The sequence below is a fragment of the Pantherophis guttatus genome, chromosome 3 (genome assembly GCF_059756535.1).
Source record: "Pantherophis guttatus breed Tessera chromosome 3, ASM5975653v1, whole genome shotgun sequence".
NCBI classification, from domain to species: domain Eukaryota; kingdom Metazoa; phylum Chordata; class Lepidosauria; order Squamata; family Colubridae; genus Pantherophis; species Pantherophis guttatus.
This window is the reverse complement of record NC_142065.1, coordinates 53,878,182-53,897,935: the sequence shown is the minus strand read 5'-3', so window position 1 is coordinate 53,897,935 and position 19,754 is coordinate 53,878,182. Positions and strand designations below refer to the sequence as shown.

General features: G+C 39.2%; 1 protein-coding gene across 2 annotated transcripts in view; it reads left to right on the top strand.

The window, feature by feature from the left end:
* SORT1 (sortilin 1) overlaps positions 1-17,692 on the top strand; it is a 47,871-nt gene extending 30,179 nt beyond the window's left edge. Inside the window, exons 9-21 of one of the 2 annotated variants that reach the window (XM_034414761.3) lie at positions 451-595; positions 1,113-1,268; positions 2,447-2,553; positions 3,133-3,235; positions 3,474-3,639; positions 4,746-4,936; positions 6,059-6,248; positions 10,133-10,249; positions 11,939-12,047; positions 12,382-12,402; positions 12,524-12,630; positions 13,588-13,699; positions 13,938-17,692. In XM_034414761.3, coding sequence (XP_034270652.1) covers positions 451-595; positions 1,113-1,268; positions 2,447-2,553; positions 3,133-3,235; positions 3,474-3,639; positions 4,746-4,936; positions 6,059-6,248; positions 10,133-10,249; positions 11,939-12,047; positions 12,382-12,402; positions 12,524-12,630; positions 13,588-13,699; positions 13,938-13,952 — 1,539 coding nt within the window. In that variant the 3' untranslated portion in view covers positions 13,953-17,692. The remainder of the gene's footprint in view (positions 1-450; positions 596-1,112; positions 1,269-2,446; positions 2,554-3,132; positions 3,236-3,473; positions 3,640-4,745; positions 4,937-6,058; positions 6,249-10,132; positions 10,250-11,938; positions 12,048-12,381; positions 12,403-12,523; positions 12,631-13,587; positions 13,700-13,937) is intronic. The other variant, XM_034414762.3, reaches the window with a different exon arrangement.
* The last annotated feature ends 2,062 nt before the right edge of the window (positions 17,693-19,754 follow it).

Below are 19,754 nucleotides of genomic sequence, written 5' to 3'. Positions count from 1 at the left end.
CTCCCACCCTTTCAAATTCAAGAAGCAAAGTCTATTCTACAGAAGTTGAAAAGATACTCTCAGTGCATATGGATCATTTCCATCACCATAAATCCAGCATCCCCGTTGCCAAAAGTTCCTTTGTTCATCTAGTGGCCACCATTAAGCACACATCAGTGCTTACTTGTCTGAATTGACCAGACCTGAGACCCAACTGAGCCCCAGAGGACTTTAGCTTCACTTTGCGTGCTCCACCCTTGTTTACTATATTTTCTCAAAGGCAAGCCTGCTCTAATTTGCAAGTTCTTTGAAATTTTGTCATTGCTTAATAAACAGGAATATTTTTTTAAAAAATGTTATAAAAACAATATATCATCATAAACGTTTTCTAGTTGTTTCATATTATGAACAACTTCCTCAAAAATGAATATGGATGTTTTTAGAGAAAAGAAATATTTTTGCTTTATCTAGACCAATACAAGGAGAATCCATGTGTCACTAGATGAAGGTGAAACATGGAACATGGCTCAACTTCCTTCAGTTGGACAAGAACAATTTTACTCTATTTTGGCAGCGAATGATGACATGGTGTTCATGCATGTAGATGAACCTGGAGGTGAGAGGGAATACAAAGTGGGTGATGTATCATTCAGTATATCCAAATTTTGTTTGATTATGGTTACAGAATTGCATTTTAAAAGAAAAATGGTTCTCTAAATTGTTGTTATTATATAGGCACAAAGATTTTACCTAAGACAAAAATGTTTGAATTGCATATTTAGTAAACAAGATTTCCAGCAGATTTACAAATTCTTGTTTTGAGAATCTGTTCCCAGTGTCAGTGTAGTATATATAAACATGTGGGCTTCTTGACAACTTTCTTTTCCACGCCAGTTTAAACAAATACATTGTATGAACATGTGTTTTTACTTAGGTAGACTTCACGTAGTTCTTCATTTAGTGTACTATTACTGCAATAGGTTTTAGGCTGATCTAAAATAAAATACAGATTGTGTGCAGGAGCTTTCTACTGTAGTAGAAACTTACAGTTTGTTGGTGAATTATGATACAACTTAAAACCACCGTCTGTAAAATGCTCTTCCTCTCCTTTCAATTTACTATTTCGTTCCCAGATACTGGACATGGAACAATTTATACCTCTGATGATCAAGGCATCATATACTCCAAGTCCCTGGAAAGGCATCTCTATACTACCACTGGGGGAGAGACAGATTTCACCAATATAACCTCCCTACGAGGCACCTATATTACCAGTGTGCTTTCAGAGGGTGGGTTTTCATTTTTAAATTTCTTTGATTGTCACTGAAAGTTTATAGAATTGCTGAACTCTGCTAAGAAAATGGTTAAAATATTTGGATACAATTTCATTTAGAATGAAAGAAATACTCCCTATCACTTTAAGTAATAGTTAAAGTGTCTCTAGACCAGTGTTTCTCAACCATGGTAACTTGAAGATGGGCGGACATCAACTCCCAGAATCCCCCAGCCAGCACTGCTGGCTGGGGGATTCTGGGAGTTGAAGTCCGCCCATCTTCAAGCTTCCAAGGTTGAGAAACACTGATCTAGACTATGTTTTTGTGGAGCACTTTTATAAAACTCTTAACCATAATTAATTAGCTCTTTGGCTGTGATTGTTTACGCGATATTGACTAGAACTATTTAGTTTCTGCCCAAAGTTAAAACTTTTTACATTACTTGTGTAAAGTAAGAAGATAAATGAATATGTCCCAAACTGTGATGTAAGGCAAGCAATTTCTGTAGATGGTGATCAGAAGTTTTATTCAGAGTAGAAATGTCAAGCTGCAATGTAAAACTTTGAAATTCTATATGGAAATTATGTTTTATTCAAACCAAAAAGATAACACTTCTGCATAGGAACTGGTGTTTGAAACTTTGAGATCAAACTACATATATTGGTCAAATTGCTTCTAAGCATAGAGGTGATTATTATATCATAAGTAACACAGACAGGACAAGCTGTGTTCCTATCTTGTTTCCTTCCCCATTTGCTGAAAAATTAATGATTAGGTGCCAATTTAAATCAGTGTATATAAAGTGCTCTTTTGTACTCTAGAATCTATAGTGTGTTGCCATTATAAACTTGTAAAAAAAAAATACTGAAGGAAGATGGATGGTTTGCCTGTTGATTGTTTTCCCTATCTACTTATTTTCCTGAATAAATTTCAGATATTTTCTGCTTTTAGTTTAATTAATGTGTAATCTGTCTTTGAAAAATAAAACCCGACTGGTTGCTAGAGAAAAAGCTTTTTAGTATTTTTTGCAAAAGTTCATGGTTCTTCGATGCTTGGGATGATAGCTGTTGTAGAACTTGGAAACAAACAAATAAATAAAAAACCCCATTAAATTTTAGGTTTTCTGAGGATATTGTAAGGATTATACTGTATTAGACAAAGTTATGAATTTTTCTTTTTCTTCCTTCAATCAGATAATTCCATTCAGTCTGTGATTACCTTTGATGAAGGAGGGGAATGGGTACACTTGAGGAAACCAGAAAATGCTAAGTGTGACTCAACAGCCAAAAATAAAGAAAAGGTTTGTTTTTTAACGTGTTAGCAAAAATGAGGTGTAAACCTAATAAATGTTGAGAAGCAAAAGAAGTAGGTAGGTCCAGACTAACCTTTACTGCGATCAAGGCATCCTGTTAAGATGTTACACGAAGAAAATTGATATATTAAGCAGCCTTTGGAATTGCTCAGTTGGATGTTGACTTGTGTGGTTGTTTTAATTCATATGCAAGACAGATTAATGCCTAGAATTTGGGATAACGTTAAAGTTAAAAATATTATTAAGAATATTTTGCAAGGAAAGTAGAATGCTGAAAAAATGTATGCTGAGTTGAGTTTAATTTAGCCAAAAGAAGAAAATAGAAGACAGTTGATCCTATAAAATTAGAAAGTTGCTTGGACCATATAGGTTCTGAATGAATTGCCTCACTTTTGAGATTTTGATTCTTAAATTTAGTCTGCCTTGGATTTGCATTAATAAAGGTTTTCTATATTGGCAGATGCATTGAGACGAGTAATGATGGTAGCTTTGCGTTTAATGAAATTGGATCCATGATGCACTTGTATTTTGTCTCTCATTCTTGTTTGGATTATTTTATATTTACAGTGCAACCTTCACATTCATGCCTCCTATAGCATCTCCCAGAAGCTGAATGTACCTATGGCACCTCTGACTGAACCAAATGCTGTTGGGATTATTATTTCTCATGGTAATGAATTAATCTTACGTACACATAATATGTAATGAAATAATGTGCAAGAGCAGAGACTTTTCTTGTGATCCTTCACTATCTTCAGATTGCTTTTTCTCCCTGCTTGATTAGGAGAGAGACACTGTAAAAGGATGTGAGAGACTAAAAGGATGTGTGGGTTTGTCAAAGAAATACACGTGGCAGGTCTTCGTGAGAAAATTGGTATAATTGCCATTTATGGTGCTTTATGTTGCAGGGAGTGTTGGAGATGCTATCTCAATAACAAACCCAGATGTTTACATTTCGGATGATGGTGGCTACACCTGGTTACGGACACTTGAAGGTCCCCATCACTATGCAATCTTGGACTCTGGGGGCATCATTGTGGCTGTTGAACAAACTCATTTTGTCAACGAGATTAAGTATGTAAGAGTTTTGCTAATATTTACTGGGAGGATATAAGTTCTCTCTTTGCGTCTCACCTCCACATTACTGGTTACAGTAGTTCAAAGAAATTGTTTTCCTGGTATAATTATTATTAGTTCAATTTATATGCCACCTTTCTCTAGAGACTCAGAGCGGCTAATGTCAAATTGGATCACTCTGAATTAGAACATATGAAATATATGAAAATGGATAAGAGCCAGTTTTAGATAAAAAGGATTGCAAGATAATTTATAATCTTATTTCAAAACTAAACTCTCCAGAAAAATGGGCTTAATTTGAAGTTAATATACATGGAATTATATTCAAGAAAAAAGCTTAGGAAAAAGGGTGCAAAGAAGAAAGGAAGTGGCAGTGAGCATATAATTTGGGGTAATACAGGTAATCCTCGATTTACGACTAGTTGAGTTCAGAATTACAGCTGTAAATCATGCTGATCATTAATTGGGATCACTGACCCGATTTTATGACATTTTTTTGCAGCAGTTGTTAAGCAAATGTGGCAGTCGTTAAGTGAACATCACTATCACTAAGTAACCACTGTGGTCATTAGATAAACTCATTGTTTGCAATGACCACTTTTGTTGGAAACCCAAAGTAAACATTGGTTTATGGCAAAAACCGTAAATTGCAGTTATGTGACCTTAGGATGCTGCAAACTGCTGTAAACGCAGGACAGTGGCCGAGCACTCCAAATGTGATCACATGACAGTAGGGAGGGAGGAAAGTGTTGGAACTTTGAATCAGGATCATAAGAAACTTTTTACAACTTCGACCAGTTGCTCAGTGACTGATTACCTGTAATCTTTTGTGAAGAAATGAGTGCTTGAGGGAAAAAGGAGCTTTGTTTCCTGAGAAGAAATCTACTTTTTTACCATCTCCTCCCCCCCCCAAAAAAAAGAGGTGGGGAGAAGGTTGTTTTATGTATATGCTTAGGTTTCTTTTTCCTGAATGATTCCAAATTTTGGGGGCCTAATAAGATGAGTCATCTTCTTAGGAACAGTTGTTAAATTATCTGCCTGATTACTTTAAATAGACCGGGGCCAGGATTTGAAACCAAATTTCTAATCATTATTTATTTTAGGTTCTCAACAGATGAAGGACAGTGCTGGCACAGCTATCTTTTCAGTAAGGAACCCATCTTTTTCACTGGTTTGGCATCAGAACCTGGAGCAAAATCAATGAATGTTAGCATCTGGGGATTTCAAGAGAGCTTCTTATCTCGCCAGTGGATCTCATATACCATTGATTTCCAAGATCTCCTCAGCAGAGACTGTGAGTGACCTTATTACTTACAGAAATATCAGCAGTCACACACTATTATGGCTTTAGAGATCAGAAGAGCAGCTGAGGCAGAACATCTTGCATAAACTGTGATGTTATTCAGAGGTGATTCCGTACTTTTCAGAATTAGAATACAGCATAGTCCTTCCTTACCAACCAGTTGTTTAGTGAGTATTCAGAGTTGCGACATGAGTGGTACTTACAACTGGTCCTCAAAGTTCCGCCCCTTCCAATACTCCCACAGTTATGTAATCATGATTTCGGCACTTGGCAATCAGCTTGAATTTAATGACAGTTGTAACGTCTCACAGTCACATATTCGCCATCTGGAATCTTCCCTGTTGGCTTCCCATATGCAAAGTCAATGAGGAAGCTGGGAAGGAAAACCACATGTTGCTCTGATAAGTCTCTCTCTCTGCCTTCCTGACCATTGTGCCAAATACTTCCCTCGGCCTCCCGGAGCTCCCACCCACACCATGCCTTCCTCCACTCGGCCTCCATGCACTCCTACCATGCTCTCCTTTCCTCAGCTTCCCTGCACTTGCACTGTGTCTCCATCCCTCAGCCTTCATGCCACAGTAGCCACCTCACCCAACTTGCATGTGAACTGCACCTCCCCCTCTTCACTGGCAGAAGACTGCAGGAGGCAGTCACAGCCGAAAATGGAACTTGGGAGCCCGTTTTTACTTGCAAAGCACTCAGGCTACCCGACACGAGTGACATCGAGCTGCCCACACCACCCCAGACCCCCCAAAGTCAAACACAATCCTGATTTGGCCCTCAATGAAATCGAGTTTGACACCCCTGTTCTAGACTATTTATGTAATTCTACAAAACATTTCCTGCATCTTTGTGCCCTTAAATTGATTGTACAGGGGAGCAGGGATTTCTCCCTTCATTCCTTCTTGTTGATTGATGTGTATTGCAAATGCAGGGCCCATGAGATATAGCTTTGCAAACTCTCAACTGGAAAAACTACACAATTCCTTTAGGGTCCAGTAATACCTGATTGTAACACTTCCTGTAGAATTGAAAATTGTCAGGAAAAACACTTACTAGTCTTTTTAGTTTCTTTTGGCAATCTTAGAAATCTGGCCATTATTCTTTCCTCAGGTGAAGAAAAGGACTATACAAAGTGGTTGGCTCATTCCAACAATCCCAGTAACCCCACAGATGGATGCATACTGGGCTACAAGGAGGAATATAGACGCCTTCGCAAATCTTCTGTCTGTAAAAATGGCCGGGACTACATTGTGACCAAGCAGCCATCTGTCTGCATTTGCACATTAGATGACTTTCTTTGGTACGCTAAAAATCAAGAGTCTTGTAGCACCTTTTCCAGTTAACAAATTTTACTACAAGGCATAAGCTTTCATGAGTTGCTTTTGGAAACTTCATTAGATGCTTAGAGTGGCTTTTTCCTTTCTTGGTCTTTTTTAAATGTTATGAAATGGTCAGAGCCATTGCTTTTTCTCTCTTTAGTTTTCCACTAGAACTTACCTTTAGTCAGTAATAATGGCACAGTATCTGCTCAAGATTTGCAGTTATATCTTAGGGTTGAACTGTACCAGAGACACTGTCTGGCTTCTTAGTCTCCCCCCTCCCCCCCCAGGTCAGGCCCCATTTTTCTGCTTCCTCTGTTCTGCTCCACTGACAAAACTGTCCGTTTTCTTACTGCCATCTTCAAGTATCTTCTATTTTCTCAGACTGTGACAGCAGATTGTCCAGCCCCATTGTCATCAGGGAAGTTGATCTGTGTCATTGGTGACCTATTAAACGTCAGGCATCAGACAATGTCTTGATTCACATATAGCAGTAAAGTATGCTTTGTTTTAAGTACTGAACAAATCATAGTGGCCTAGTTCTGATCTAATTGCAAAGTTATACATGTTTTATAAAATCCAGTGGCTGGATTAAAAAACCATAGTACTTTAAAACCACCCTAACCATGTTAATAACCACATTCAAATAAATTAAAAAATAAAATAATGAAGCGTGAACACTGCCACCTTCTGTGTATGACATGGCATAACATGGTTATAGTCCAAACTACAAAACCTGTTGCAATGAGTCACCACTAGTGAACAAGACAAAGCAATGTGACTTAGTATGTCACAAAGATTACTAGCGATTACTACAGCAAGCAGTAAGAGCTGTGCTAGAAGCTGGTTATGATTACCAGGTTTTATTAATAGGTTTGTTTGAGATGGCACTATTTTGTGCTTCTGCACAAAATACCTGATCTTATGCTCTCAATTATGGCTGCACTTGCTAATATTTCTTTAAAAAGCCATTTTTCACTGCAATAGGATTCAGCAAACAGTACTATAATTGTTCTAAAATTCTTATGTGTATCATGCCTTTCATTTTGGCACAAGACCTATTTTTTCATGTATTTTTCATTCATGAAATACGTGAATCAATATAATACATTCAATTATATACATGTGAGCTTAAATATTTAATGTATTACAAATTAGATGCTTATTCTGGAAAATGAGTAGGCAGTTGGTATCTCAATGCAAAAAAAATGTCCTCTGGAAATATGGGAATCTTCACTAACCAGCTCATCAGCTGGATGTTTGCAAACAAGTTATACAACCCCAGTGGTAGTGAGAAATTGGCAGGCTGTTAAGCACTAACTAATTGGCTGGTTGTTTCATACAGTGTCCCATTTTTGTTTCTTGAAGATTAGTGGATCAGTAAACTGGTAGGACTAGATTTCTTATTGATATTACTAATGAAAGTAGAAACCAGTGATCTTAGGTAAGTTTGTCGTGGGAGGACCAAGATAAGGCTTCCTCTCAGCAAACTTACTGTTTACCTGTTAACATTAAGGGAATCTTGAAGATCATTCAAGAACTAAAATACTATACAGTACTGTTGTTGAATATTGTACCCCCAAAACAACAGCAGTATATGGCCTGAATATGTGCTTTAACCTAGATTTAACAGAATTTGTTCAAGCTTTCTTCTAACACTTCAAACATCCTGGAAAATTAGCAAACTTGTGTGACAGTATTTTTATCATTGCATTGCATGAACTGTCTATGTTACTTCCTTTTTCAAGCAGTTGACTGGAATTTCAGTAGACTCATGAGCTGTTAAAACAGGAACATGCTTCTCTCAAGGCAAACAGGAAACCATTCAGAGCCATCTCTGTACATTTCTTAGTAAATCTTTCAAAGTTTATAGGCTCATATTTGTCTAAAGTAGGACTAGACAACCTAATGCCCCAAGTCAGCCTGACAAACAGTAAGACACTTTGAGAGTTGTAATCCAAAATATAGAAGGCAACAAGTAATCTACACCAAACTAAAACTTGCCACCACCTAATGATCTGTCCATGAAAAAATGGAACCCAATGATGTCCAGAACAATACCATTCAGAGCATGTCCTGCTGCATGACCAAATACAGGTAGTCCTTGACTTATGACCACAATTGAGCCCAAAGTTTGCTAAGTGAAACATTTGTTAAGTGAGTTTTGCCTCGTTTTATGATCTTTCTTGCCAGAGTTGTTAAGTGAATCATAGCAGTTATTCAGTTAGTAACACAGTTGTTAAGTGAATCTGGCTACCCCATTGACTTTGCTTGCCAGAAAGTTATCAAAAGTGATCACATGACCCTAGGACACTGCAACCATCATAAATATGAGTCAGTTGCCAAATGTCTGAATTTTGATCACGTGGCCATGGGGATGCTGCAATGGTCGTACGTCACTTTTTTCAGTGCCGTTGTAACTTTGACTAAATCGCTAAAAAAGAGCTGTGGTGAAGCAGTGGTTAAAATGCAATATTGCAGGCTAACTCACTGCTCACTGGTAGGAGTTTGATTCTGACTGGCTCGAGATTTATTCAGCCTTCTATCCTTCCCTGGTCAGTAAAATGAGGACCTAGATTGTTGGGGGCAATATGCTGACTCTGTAAATCGCTTAGGACTGTAAAGCACTATGAAGTGGTATATAAGTTTAAGTGCTATTGCTATTGCTAAATGAGTTTTTGTAAGTTGAGGACTACCTGTATAATTCAGGATAGCCTAGTGTTTGAAATCCTGAATAACTCCCAAGAAAGTAAGATATGGAGGTTTCTAGACTGGTGTTATTATCCCACTTCATTACTAATGAAGTGGGATGATATCACCAGTCTGGAAACCTCCAATACAGTAAGCTCAAGTAGAAAAACTGTCTGTGGAGTTAACAATACATGTAGTTACTGTATTCTTGTGAGCCACTCGTGCACTTTTTCCCTGCCCATCGACAGCCATCACTGGCCCTGCAGCACTCATGCCATCCTTATCTGCTTACTAGCCTGTTTGCAAAACTCCTGGGACTCGCTCAATGAACAATTCTCATTTAATGACAGCATTGGAGAGTGCTGGGATTGCTGTTGCTAAGCAATGTGATCACATGACATTGTCCTTTACGCCCACATTGCTTAGCGCTGAAAATTCCAGTCCCAATTACCAATGTTAACCAAGGACTCTCTGTAGTTCAGGTGAATCTTCCTTTTGTTCTGGTCATTTCTGCTCAAAGAGAAACATTCAAAACCCCCAGGTTATTAAGCAGGGCACTTTGTTGGGAATGAAGTCATTATAAACTGAAGCAACTATGACTTTTTGTCCCCAGACCAGTATGGCAAAGGGAACAGGGACAATTTCACCTCATCTTTTCCACCAACCTGATCTCTGTAATACGCGTTAGGTAAGGTCAATAGTGCACAGCCAGATCCTGAATGTTACCATAATTTTCTTGTTTTCTAATCTGGCATTCAGGAATACCATCTTCATACTGAATTGGGAAGGCACCATCAAGTAGAAGACTATAGCTGAGAGACTAACAGAAATCAGGAACACCTGTCATTTCTGTATCATCCTCTGCTTGCTATGCTTGCAATGCCTGCCACAGAAAAACCTTTCAGTACTTATTTTGAAAGGGTATGCATGCACGTGTGTGTATATGTGCGTGTGTATGTATGCATTACATTCATGATAAAGCATCTTAATAATCACCTTTCCCCTCTGCAGATATTTATATAACCACAAGTATCATGATAACAGTCAAAATCTTTATGGTCTTCTTTCCACATAAGCTAAATATCAGTAAATATTTGGGTAAACATGCATATATGTTTCAGATGAAGTCAATGGCTTTTCTTTCTATCTATCTGTTTGTTTTTTTGTCCTCCAGTGATTTTGGCTATTTCCGCCCAGAAAACCAGTCTGAATGTGTGGAGCAGCCAGAGCTGAAGGGTCATGACTTGGAGTTCTGCTTGTATGGGAAGCAAGAGCTGTTAAAGACCAGCGGGTAATTTTCTTGTAAGATCCTAATGCATTAGCAGTAGCATGCAAATTGATGTCCTTAGCCAGCAAGAGAAATTGGAAGATGGACTTAGCGTTGTGGATCCTTTTGTAAAATAAATATGTTTAAACTGTTGGGTCTTTTACGGTCCCATAGTGCTCTGTTCAACAGCATTCCCCTCTACAAAGTATAACCTGGCCCAGTAGGAGAATCCCATGGGATCAGGGGATGCCTGCGGTAGGAAACTATTTGGCCAAAGTCTGGAAAGGAATGCCTTGCAGACCTTTCCTTCCCTGTTGCCTTTAAATGATCCAACCTATTTTGGAGATAAAGTTTGTATATGAATGAAGGCAAATATAAGTGTCCCAGGATAATGTTGTAAGATCCAATCTGGGTCGATCACCGGGACTAGAAGTTTAGTCTTCTGAGCTTTCTGACTCATGCTGGAGCCCATCCTCAAGGAACTTTTCTCTCACCAGAATGTGTCTCACTCTGGTAAGAGAGAAGTTCTCTGAGAATGGGTTCCAGCTCTAGTTCAAAAGCTTGGAAGACTAAACCTCCAGTCCCAGTGACTGACCCAGATGCAACATTATCCTGGGACACTTAATTTTGCCTTCATTTGTATGCAAGCTTTAACTCCAAAAACATTAAACCTCTGGTCCTGGTGACCGACCCAGATTGGATCCTGCAAAGTTTGTATAGCTAAAAGAGAGAATGTACAGCCTAATTCTCTGTGGGTATGAGAAAAGATAGAAATGTGAGTCAGAGATGAAGGAGTTTCAGTTGCCATTTGAAGCTCACTGAACTGAGAAAGTAAAAGGAACATTGGTTGTTAGCACATGAGTTGGAAAAGATGGGAGTTAAGCAGATTGAAGCAACAGACAGCTAGGTGTGCCGATGTTCCAACAGTTGGAGAAGATCCAGCTAAGACAGCTCAAAACCAGGAAGACCTAGTGCGAGATAACCTGTGCTAATCAGGCTAGTTCAGCAGCATCAAGCTTTAAAAAAGCTTGCCAGCAGGCTTGGGACTGGAGATGGTCCAGGGGGCAGGTCTAATAAGAGACCCTGGAGCTCTACAGGATAATGACTCAGGCCACTGAGAAAGTCAGTGAGACTCAGGCCACTGAGAAAGATAGACTGGATGACCTACTAAGACACCCCTGATGAAAGGCCTTCCAGAGAAACCACAGCCACAGAGGACACAAAACAGGTCCAACAGTGGGAAAATGACTGCCAGTTGGAGACAGGCTGACTTCACTGGGGAGGCTTCCTGAGGCAGGGTGATAATAAAGATTTTTAATCCTAGCACATTTGTAGGATATGAGGTTAGAGAAGATTCTTTTTGTGAGTGAAACTCTCCTGACTTACATGTTATATTGACCGAAAAGTTCTATTGCCAAAATGTTTTGAGAGCAAAAAGCTTGATAAAAATATTAATTGATCATATGCCATCTTGTTAATTGTTTAAATACCATTTTGAAGGGCCAGTCCTAAAATAATGTTGACTGTAGGGGAGTTTTGTAGAGCTTGAGATAATTCAAGGTTAATCAGGCAAATAAATACTGTTCAACTTCCCTGTTCTGAACTAGCACTGACATAGGTAACTAATCTTCGCTGGCTTGGGATGCTGTCACTCATTAAGAGAAAATCACCTATTGAAGAAAATTATCTGTTGAAACTGTTTTTGCTTTTCAGATATCGGAAGATTCCAGGGGACAAATGTGTAGGTGGGAAGAACCCCAAACGTAAAGAGACAGATCTGAAACAAAAATGTACAAGCAACTACTTGAGGTCAAGTCCATTGGTACGTTACACAAAAAAGAAAAGAAAAAAAAAATCCGCTGAAATAATTGTGGTGGATAAGAGAAAACATTCTAACATAGTTTAAAAAGAGGGAGGGGGGACACTGCCAGTTAATAATTAATGCCTAAGAAGTATTTTTCATAAAATTTTCTGATACTATTAAACTCAGTATTCTGCAGTCATTGTGATAAATGAGCTTTGGAGATCAGCTGCTGAGACCAGCTGCTTTGCAGTCTAGCTGCTGATTAGCATTTTGAGTGAGGGAAATCTAATTGCAAAGGGCTTCACCTTTTTCCAATTTCTTTTTGCTTTTCCAAATCTGTGCTGCAATCAAGACAGGAGTGCAGGCCCTTTTGGTAAGGAGAAATTGAGAAATGCTAGAAAGATAATTATAGAAGCACTTTGTAACTACCGTGGTCCTGTGTCTAATAATGTGTTACTTAAAGCTTTAGACCGCTTTCTGCTTGCTTTCTACAGAATACCTCTTCTAACTCTACTCCAGTCATCCTGGCTGTAATTGCCTTGATGCTCATCACTGCTGTCGCTGGAGTAGTCATCATTAAGAAATACGTCTGTGGGGGAAGGTGAGCCTCAGAGTGGAGAACGACAAAAATAGAGCTGTAGGGGGGGGGGAATGGAACATAGATATTATGCTGTCTTTGTTACATAGATGTGGAAGCAAAAGAACTAGACTGAAACACATAGGTAACAATGTCATCCTTATATGAGGAGAAACAAGACACATATTCCTATGAATTGAGTGTTAGTGATGCTGCTAAACTTTCTTTCTTTCTTTCTTTTTTTGTTTCCAAAGCAAGTCATTGATTTTGTTTGTTTCCAGAATTGGGTTTTGTGATTGATTGAATGAAAGCAGTGGGGAAAAGGTGGCCTCTGGGCCCTTTGAGACACCTGATTGTTCCAGATATGAGGCAATGCTGCTGTGAATAATCTAGAAAAATCTAGATTATTTAGATTTACATCAATGAGAGACATGAAATGGGGGGGGGGAATTGAGCATCATGAGCAGCTGGGGGTGGGTGGGGAAGAGATTTTTTTTTAAGATGACAGGTTTGCATAGGCAAAATCAGAGCAGTGACAACATTCACTTCTGTTTGCCTGGGCACAAGAGGTTCACCCAGAGCAAGAATAAAGCTCAGATCAGATTTGGCCATTTGTTAGAATCATCCACCAATCACTGAAATGTTTGTTGTGTAGTTGTATATGGGGTAGGGGATATATAGAGAGAACTTGGTATCACAGAGTTGAAGAACCACTGATATAATGAGAATCACTGATTACTTCTAGGCTTAGTAACTTCTCTTGACCACTGTTCCTGTTTCTATCATTTTGAAGGCTTTATTCCTTCCACTTTTTATAGCTTATTGTTACTGTAAAATAGTTTTCTGAAGAAATTGAGATCAGTAATAGCAGCCGATATATTAAAACCTTCAAAAGGTCTCTACTTTAACTTCTTAAAGGAGTCTGAATTGATATAACCAAATGTACAACAGTTCTTTCATCAGTGTTTTTCACATTCCTAGATTTCTGGTTCACCGGTATTCTGTCCTGCAGCAACATGCAGAAGCGAATGGCTTTGAAGGACTTGACGTACCTGGTGCCAATAAAACTGGTTACCATGATGATTCTGATGAGGCAAGTGACATGCATCTTTCTAGGTAGTATTGGTTAGCTGAGAACCTGACAACTATGAATTGTCTTTCTATATTGTTTAGCATATGTCAGTTTAAAAAGACGATCTGTTTTCTGAGATAGTGGGGATAAGAACTGTTTTAAGAAACTGGCTGGCTTCATATTTACCACAGCCAGATTTGAGAAGAACTCTTAATTCAAAATACTAATTAATGTATAATACTTTTTTCTTTCTGTTCAGGATTTATTGGAGTAGTGATGTTCTCACTAGGATTGCACACTTCATGGGTTTGGCTGCTGCTACAGAAGGGCATGAATGCCAACAGTCCATTTTACTTCCGATATGGACGCCTTTCCCGTATCTGAGAGAGTCTATATTCCTTTTGCTTCTATCAAATGTCTAAAACCAACAGAGCTGCAAGAACTGCATTAGATTTTTTTTAAGGGTGAGGGCAAGGTTCTCTAACTCTGCGGAATGAAGAAGGAAAGCTGTTTGATTTAAACATAATTTTATTTTAATCAGATTTTTCCAGCTCTAAAAGGAGAACTAATAGGACTGTGAAATAAGGATTTCACTAAATATTAGCATTACTAGGTACGATGTACTATGCTGCTGGAAGAAACTCCCAAATCCCCAAATGGGAAACCCATACTGCGCTCCAACACTGTGATAAAATTGCATTGATGCTCTTTAGCACGGCAACACTCCTAGCAAACAGAGCAATGAGATGCTGGTCAGAGATTGTGGGTATTAACCAGCATCACAATGGGCTGTGTGCCAAAATGCATTTTGTTTTTGTTTCATCTAAAATGTAATCAAATGGGTGGATGTGTACCGTGTAACGTAAGGATGACTCCAAGGCTTGAAATAAGTTTGCGGCCCAACATCCTATAATTCCAAGGAACTGAACTGTGAAATTAGCATGTGTACTGCCATAAATTCAAAAACAAACCACACAGCTCTGGATGGGAAAGAGATTTTTTTTTTTAAATCTAAAAATAAGTGGTACAGATCTGTTAGAAGTAAGAGTTATTTAAATTGTTATCTCTTTAGGTATTACATTAGATACATTAGATCAGTTTCTTGAAAGAAAGCTTTGTTACTTGCGGCAGCACTATGAAGGTTTCACGTTTTCACGTTTTCACGTTTTCTTGAAAGCAATAGATTGGTGCTTGCCACTTCATCACCATTTTACTATTGTGGATTTATGAGTCCCTCTCTATCAGTACACATTACAGTACAGTTAAACTGCTGTAATACCCTTGTGAAATCATATGCTTGATTTTCCTAAAGTAATAGAAATCGAATCTTCACAATATTTAAGTCAGACTGTCTTGAAATCTAGTGAGAAACTGATCTACTAGAAAACTAGTTGACCAGTTGAAAGCACTCCAGACACCAATAGACACCTTTGAATTTTATGTGGGTAGACTTTTGCTTTCCCAATGGGGTGACTCCAGTGCTCCCTCCTGCAGTTTCCATCTGTGCTCCAGGAGGTTCTTTGATCCTCCAAAATATATTTGGGGTACAGGTTGGGATGGAAGGAGAGGAATATTTTCCAATACATTCAGCAACTGAGTGAATGTTTTGATCAGTTGCTGAAGCACAATTGGGTAAATCCAACTGTAACAATGGTGAGGTTTTTCCACTGATGGTGGAGAGAAGAGCTGTAATACATGGTTATTGAAGTTGAAATTTGAGGTTCCCCCCCTTAAATTTGGGGAAAACACTGAGGGAGGATTCTTCATTTAAAAAATATTTTAAGACTATTTTAGGGATTCCATTACAGATACCATGTGCTTGCTTCAGAATATTAGAAAACCATTTCCAGGTTCAACTGTTGAATCCACAGTGTTAACTAAGCTGCAAAACACTGAGCAATGTTGCGCCACCTCATTTATAAAACAAACGGAATCCTTTTATTTGCACTCCAAAGGAATGTTCATAAACATTAACCTTGGTTTTTGATGGTTTTTATTCATCCTTTCATTAAAGGATTAAACCCACAAGAAGATACACTTGTTTCAGATATATAAATTTGGTCTCTTTCAAAATAAAGAATTGTGACTGACTTTTCCTCATTTGTGAGTTGGGCTTGGCAAATAGAACTTTTTAAAAAAAAAAATGGAAAAGAACCTCTTTTTTTAGGTCAGTTCTAAATCTGGATCTCAGGGTGTTTTGCATGATGATGTTCATCCATCTATTCCCTTCTTTCAGTCTTACCTGGAAAAGGATCAAATCAGCAAAAAATACCCATTCAAGGTCTCTGCAGGAGACTTCTCTTCTTCTCTACTGCCATGCTACCAATCTGGCACTTGAGATATACTTCCAAAGATTATGCTGATCTTGAGATGCTGCTATCACAGCATTGTAAATCATAGCTGTTGGGTGGGGGAGTACGCAGAGACTCTGGACTGACTAAAAATGGAGGAAATTGAGCTTATATTGCACTAAATTGGGTAATTACAAATATCACCAATTTTATATGTTACACAATCTCATCCTGATCTAGCATACACATTCCTATTTGCAAATTACCACCTTCTGCATTCTTTGGTGATTAATTGTTTAATATTTGTCTCATCATTCATCTTCATTTTCCTTTCCTTTCATCTTGATGCAGTCCCTAAAAATAAGCTTGATCTGTTGGCGAGGCAGTTAGCGTGTCACTGGTGATTTGCATCAGATCAATTAGGATTTGTTAGCTGTTCAAAAGCTACTTGGTACTTCAAGAAAGAGCAGGCTACTAAAGTTATAATGCTTTCCAACTCTCCTTTGATAGCAATAAAATGAGAGTGAGAAGCCTGAAAGCAAGCGGCTGTCTTGAATTTGTCCCCTATTCTTCTCAATTCTTGTGGCCTTACTTGGTTTCTGATCCTTTTTCTTCCTTTGTACCATTGCATAATATAATTGAGCCCAGGGTACAGCAGTAATCTTTCCAGATTGTTGATCCCTGATGAAAAAAAGATAAATGCACCAGCAGGAATACTCATAAGACAAGAGAAATGGCAGGAAGAAATGTCTGTTCCTGGAAGACCTGTTCCACATAACAATCCCACAAGTTATTTTTTGCGTATAGTATTGGATAATACACAAGCACACCTGATACATCAGTAACGTGTACAGTGCAATGATGTTGCTTAAAGCTCATGGTTACCAGTTCTTGAACTAAAAGAGATAGTTAGTCCTTTATTACACTCTAAAACTATTTAAACATACTTGTGCAGAACCTCCCCTGTATAGAATCAAATTGCTCCACTAAATTGGATGTGACGACTGAAATCTGGTATTGGAAGTGTAGGAGAAAATCTGTCATAGATCTTCCTCAGCACAATGTGTATGTAATAAGTGATTACTTCCTCTTTCTAGTATATCTCAACTTTCCCTGTGTATTAAGGCATCTCAGAGAGGCTTAGAAATCTTGTTATTGGGTATTTATCTCTCTCAGGCCTGGGACCTCTTCCTTTGCCTCATTTCTATTGGCCTTTTCTTCTCAAGTACATTGACTGACATGGTGAGAACATTCCAGTAAACTGAAAACTGCCCAGTAAATCAGGGGCTTATGACAGCTACACATCTGCGCTGGGCAGTGGTAGTCTTCCTCCCATAGTGTTGAATATGTAGATAATGTGACATATTTCTCACTGTTTTGTAAGTGTTGCCCAAGCAACATAGCAACCATGGCAGTGTTGCCATTGCATGCGCTTTGAAGCATAACTGTCTTCCTAATGTGCCTGCAAGGCAGATTATTCTCGTTCCATACCATCTGTGGGATGGCTACGGAATGCTGTGTAGCCAAAAGCCATTGTTAATAGCACTCCTCTATACAGAAATTTCCTAAGATGTACAGTCTGAGGCAACATGCAAAAGATAACACAAAGGAGCCATGTATAGAGTTTTGTAAATATGCCTGGCTATATTATAAATTTGTACTGGTATTTTTCTGTATATTTGCAATATTTGGGTTAGAATTAATAAATTGGCTTTTATTTGGAGTTTATGTTGTCTACCTTTACTCTTTGAGTATCAAAGCTCTTATAGGATTATGTTTACAATTAAGCATTACTTAGCTCATGTTTTCAAGCTTCCTGCACAATGTTCTGGTTTTGTATAAATGAAGAGAGATCTAGTTTCTATCCCTGGTTTGCCTTCACAATTGACTGATTACTCTCTCAACCATTGTGCTCTTCTATACAATAACTTGACCAATTCTTTGATTTCCCCTGTGAATAGGTTGCAAGACCTCTCTATTAGAAAGGTTAGGTCTCTTTCTTTTGTTTCATGGAAGAAGCTCAAGGCCTCAAGACATTTTTCTTTTAGAAAAACTATGCTTCAAGTTAAACAGGTCATGAATAAGAATGAATGGAAGAGCACCGGGGCATTTGTCCTGATGCTCTTGAGTTCCACAAAGTTTGTATTGTTATCAATCAAGAAATTGCCAATTCTTTAATGCAGTATTTTTCAACCTCAGCAATGTTAAGATGTATGGACTTCAGTTCCCCAGCCTGGAAAGGGACAATTTGCTGTGGGACAACTCACCCCAGGACAATTCAACAAATACAAAAGTTAAATTAATTTTGACGGAACTGTGGCCAGTAATAATAAAGTCAGTCCAGAAATACAAAAGTTACAGTAATTTCAACGAAAATGTGGTCACCAGTAATAAAAGTACCTGCATGAAATGATTAATACAGCATTGAATTGTCCTGCTGTGGGTTGTCCTGTGGCAAGTTGGGACAATGAGTTGTCCCTTTCCAGGCTTCCATTCTGGGAGCAGAAAGTTGAAGTTGAGCAACAGTTTCACTTTTCATGCTGTTCAGCAGAGATAGGTTTCAGCAGGTTCTGACCAGTTCTGGAGAACCGGTAGCGGAAATTTTGAGTAGTTCGGAGAACCAGTAGTAAAAATTCTGACTGACCCCACCCTCATCTATTCTCTGCCTACCAAGTCCCAGCTGATCGGGAGGAAATGGGATTTTTGCAGTAAACTTTTTTATTGCAATTTATATGCCGCCCTTCTCCCGAAGGACTCAGGGCTGCTAACAAGATAAAAATTCCACAATATGAATTAAATATAAATTAAAATCCAATTAAAAATAATTAAAATTATTACAATGTAAAAACCCTCCTCAACGGGTCAGTCCATTTGATGAAAAAGCCACATCTTCAGTTCGTGGTGGAAGGAGAGGAGGTCGGAGGCTGTCCTAAGCCCGGTTGGCAAACCATTCCAGAGGCTCGGCACTCCCCCTGGGGGCCGCCAGCTGACATTGTCTGACGGCACCCTGAGGAGGCCTGCTCTGTGAGAGCGCACAGGACGATAGGAGGATGGCAGAAGATGGTCCTGCAAGTACCCCAGGCCTAAGCCAAGTAGGGCTTTATAGGTGAGCACCAGCACCTTGAAACGAACCCGGAGGACCACCAGCAGCCAGTGCAGCTCACACAGGAGAGGTGTTACATGGGAGTAATGAGAGGCTCCCATAACAACCCGCACGACCGCATTCTGGACTAGCTGGAGCCTCCGGGAGCTCTGGGCTAGCTTGCATCCCAAGGGCAGCCCCATGTAGAGGGTGTTACAGTAATCCAACCGAGAAGTAACAAGGGCATGAGTGACCATGGCGAGGGCATCCCGGTCTAGGAAAGTGCGCAACTGGCGCACCAGGCATACCTGTGCGAAAGCCCCCCTGGTTATGGCTATCAAGTGATCTTCTAAAGACAGCCGTGAATCCAGGAGGACACCCAGATTGCGAACCCTTTCAGAGGGAGTAAGTACCTCCCCTCCTATCACAAGTGACGGAACCACTAGATCCCGAGATGCCGGCATCCACAGCCACTTGGTCTTGGATGGGTTGAGTCTGAGCCTGTTTCTTCCCATCCAGGCCCGCACCACTTCCAGGCAATGGGACATCACGGAAAGGGCATCCACAGGGTGGTCTGGGGTGGAGATATAAAGCTGAGTATCATCAACATATTGATGATACCTCACCCCAAAACCACGAATGATCTCACCCAGCGGCTTCATATAGTTGTTAAAGAGCAAGGGGGAGAGAACCGACCCCTGAG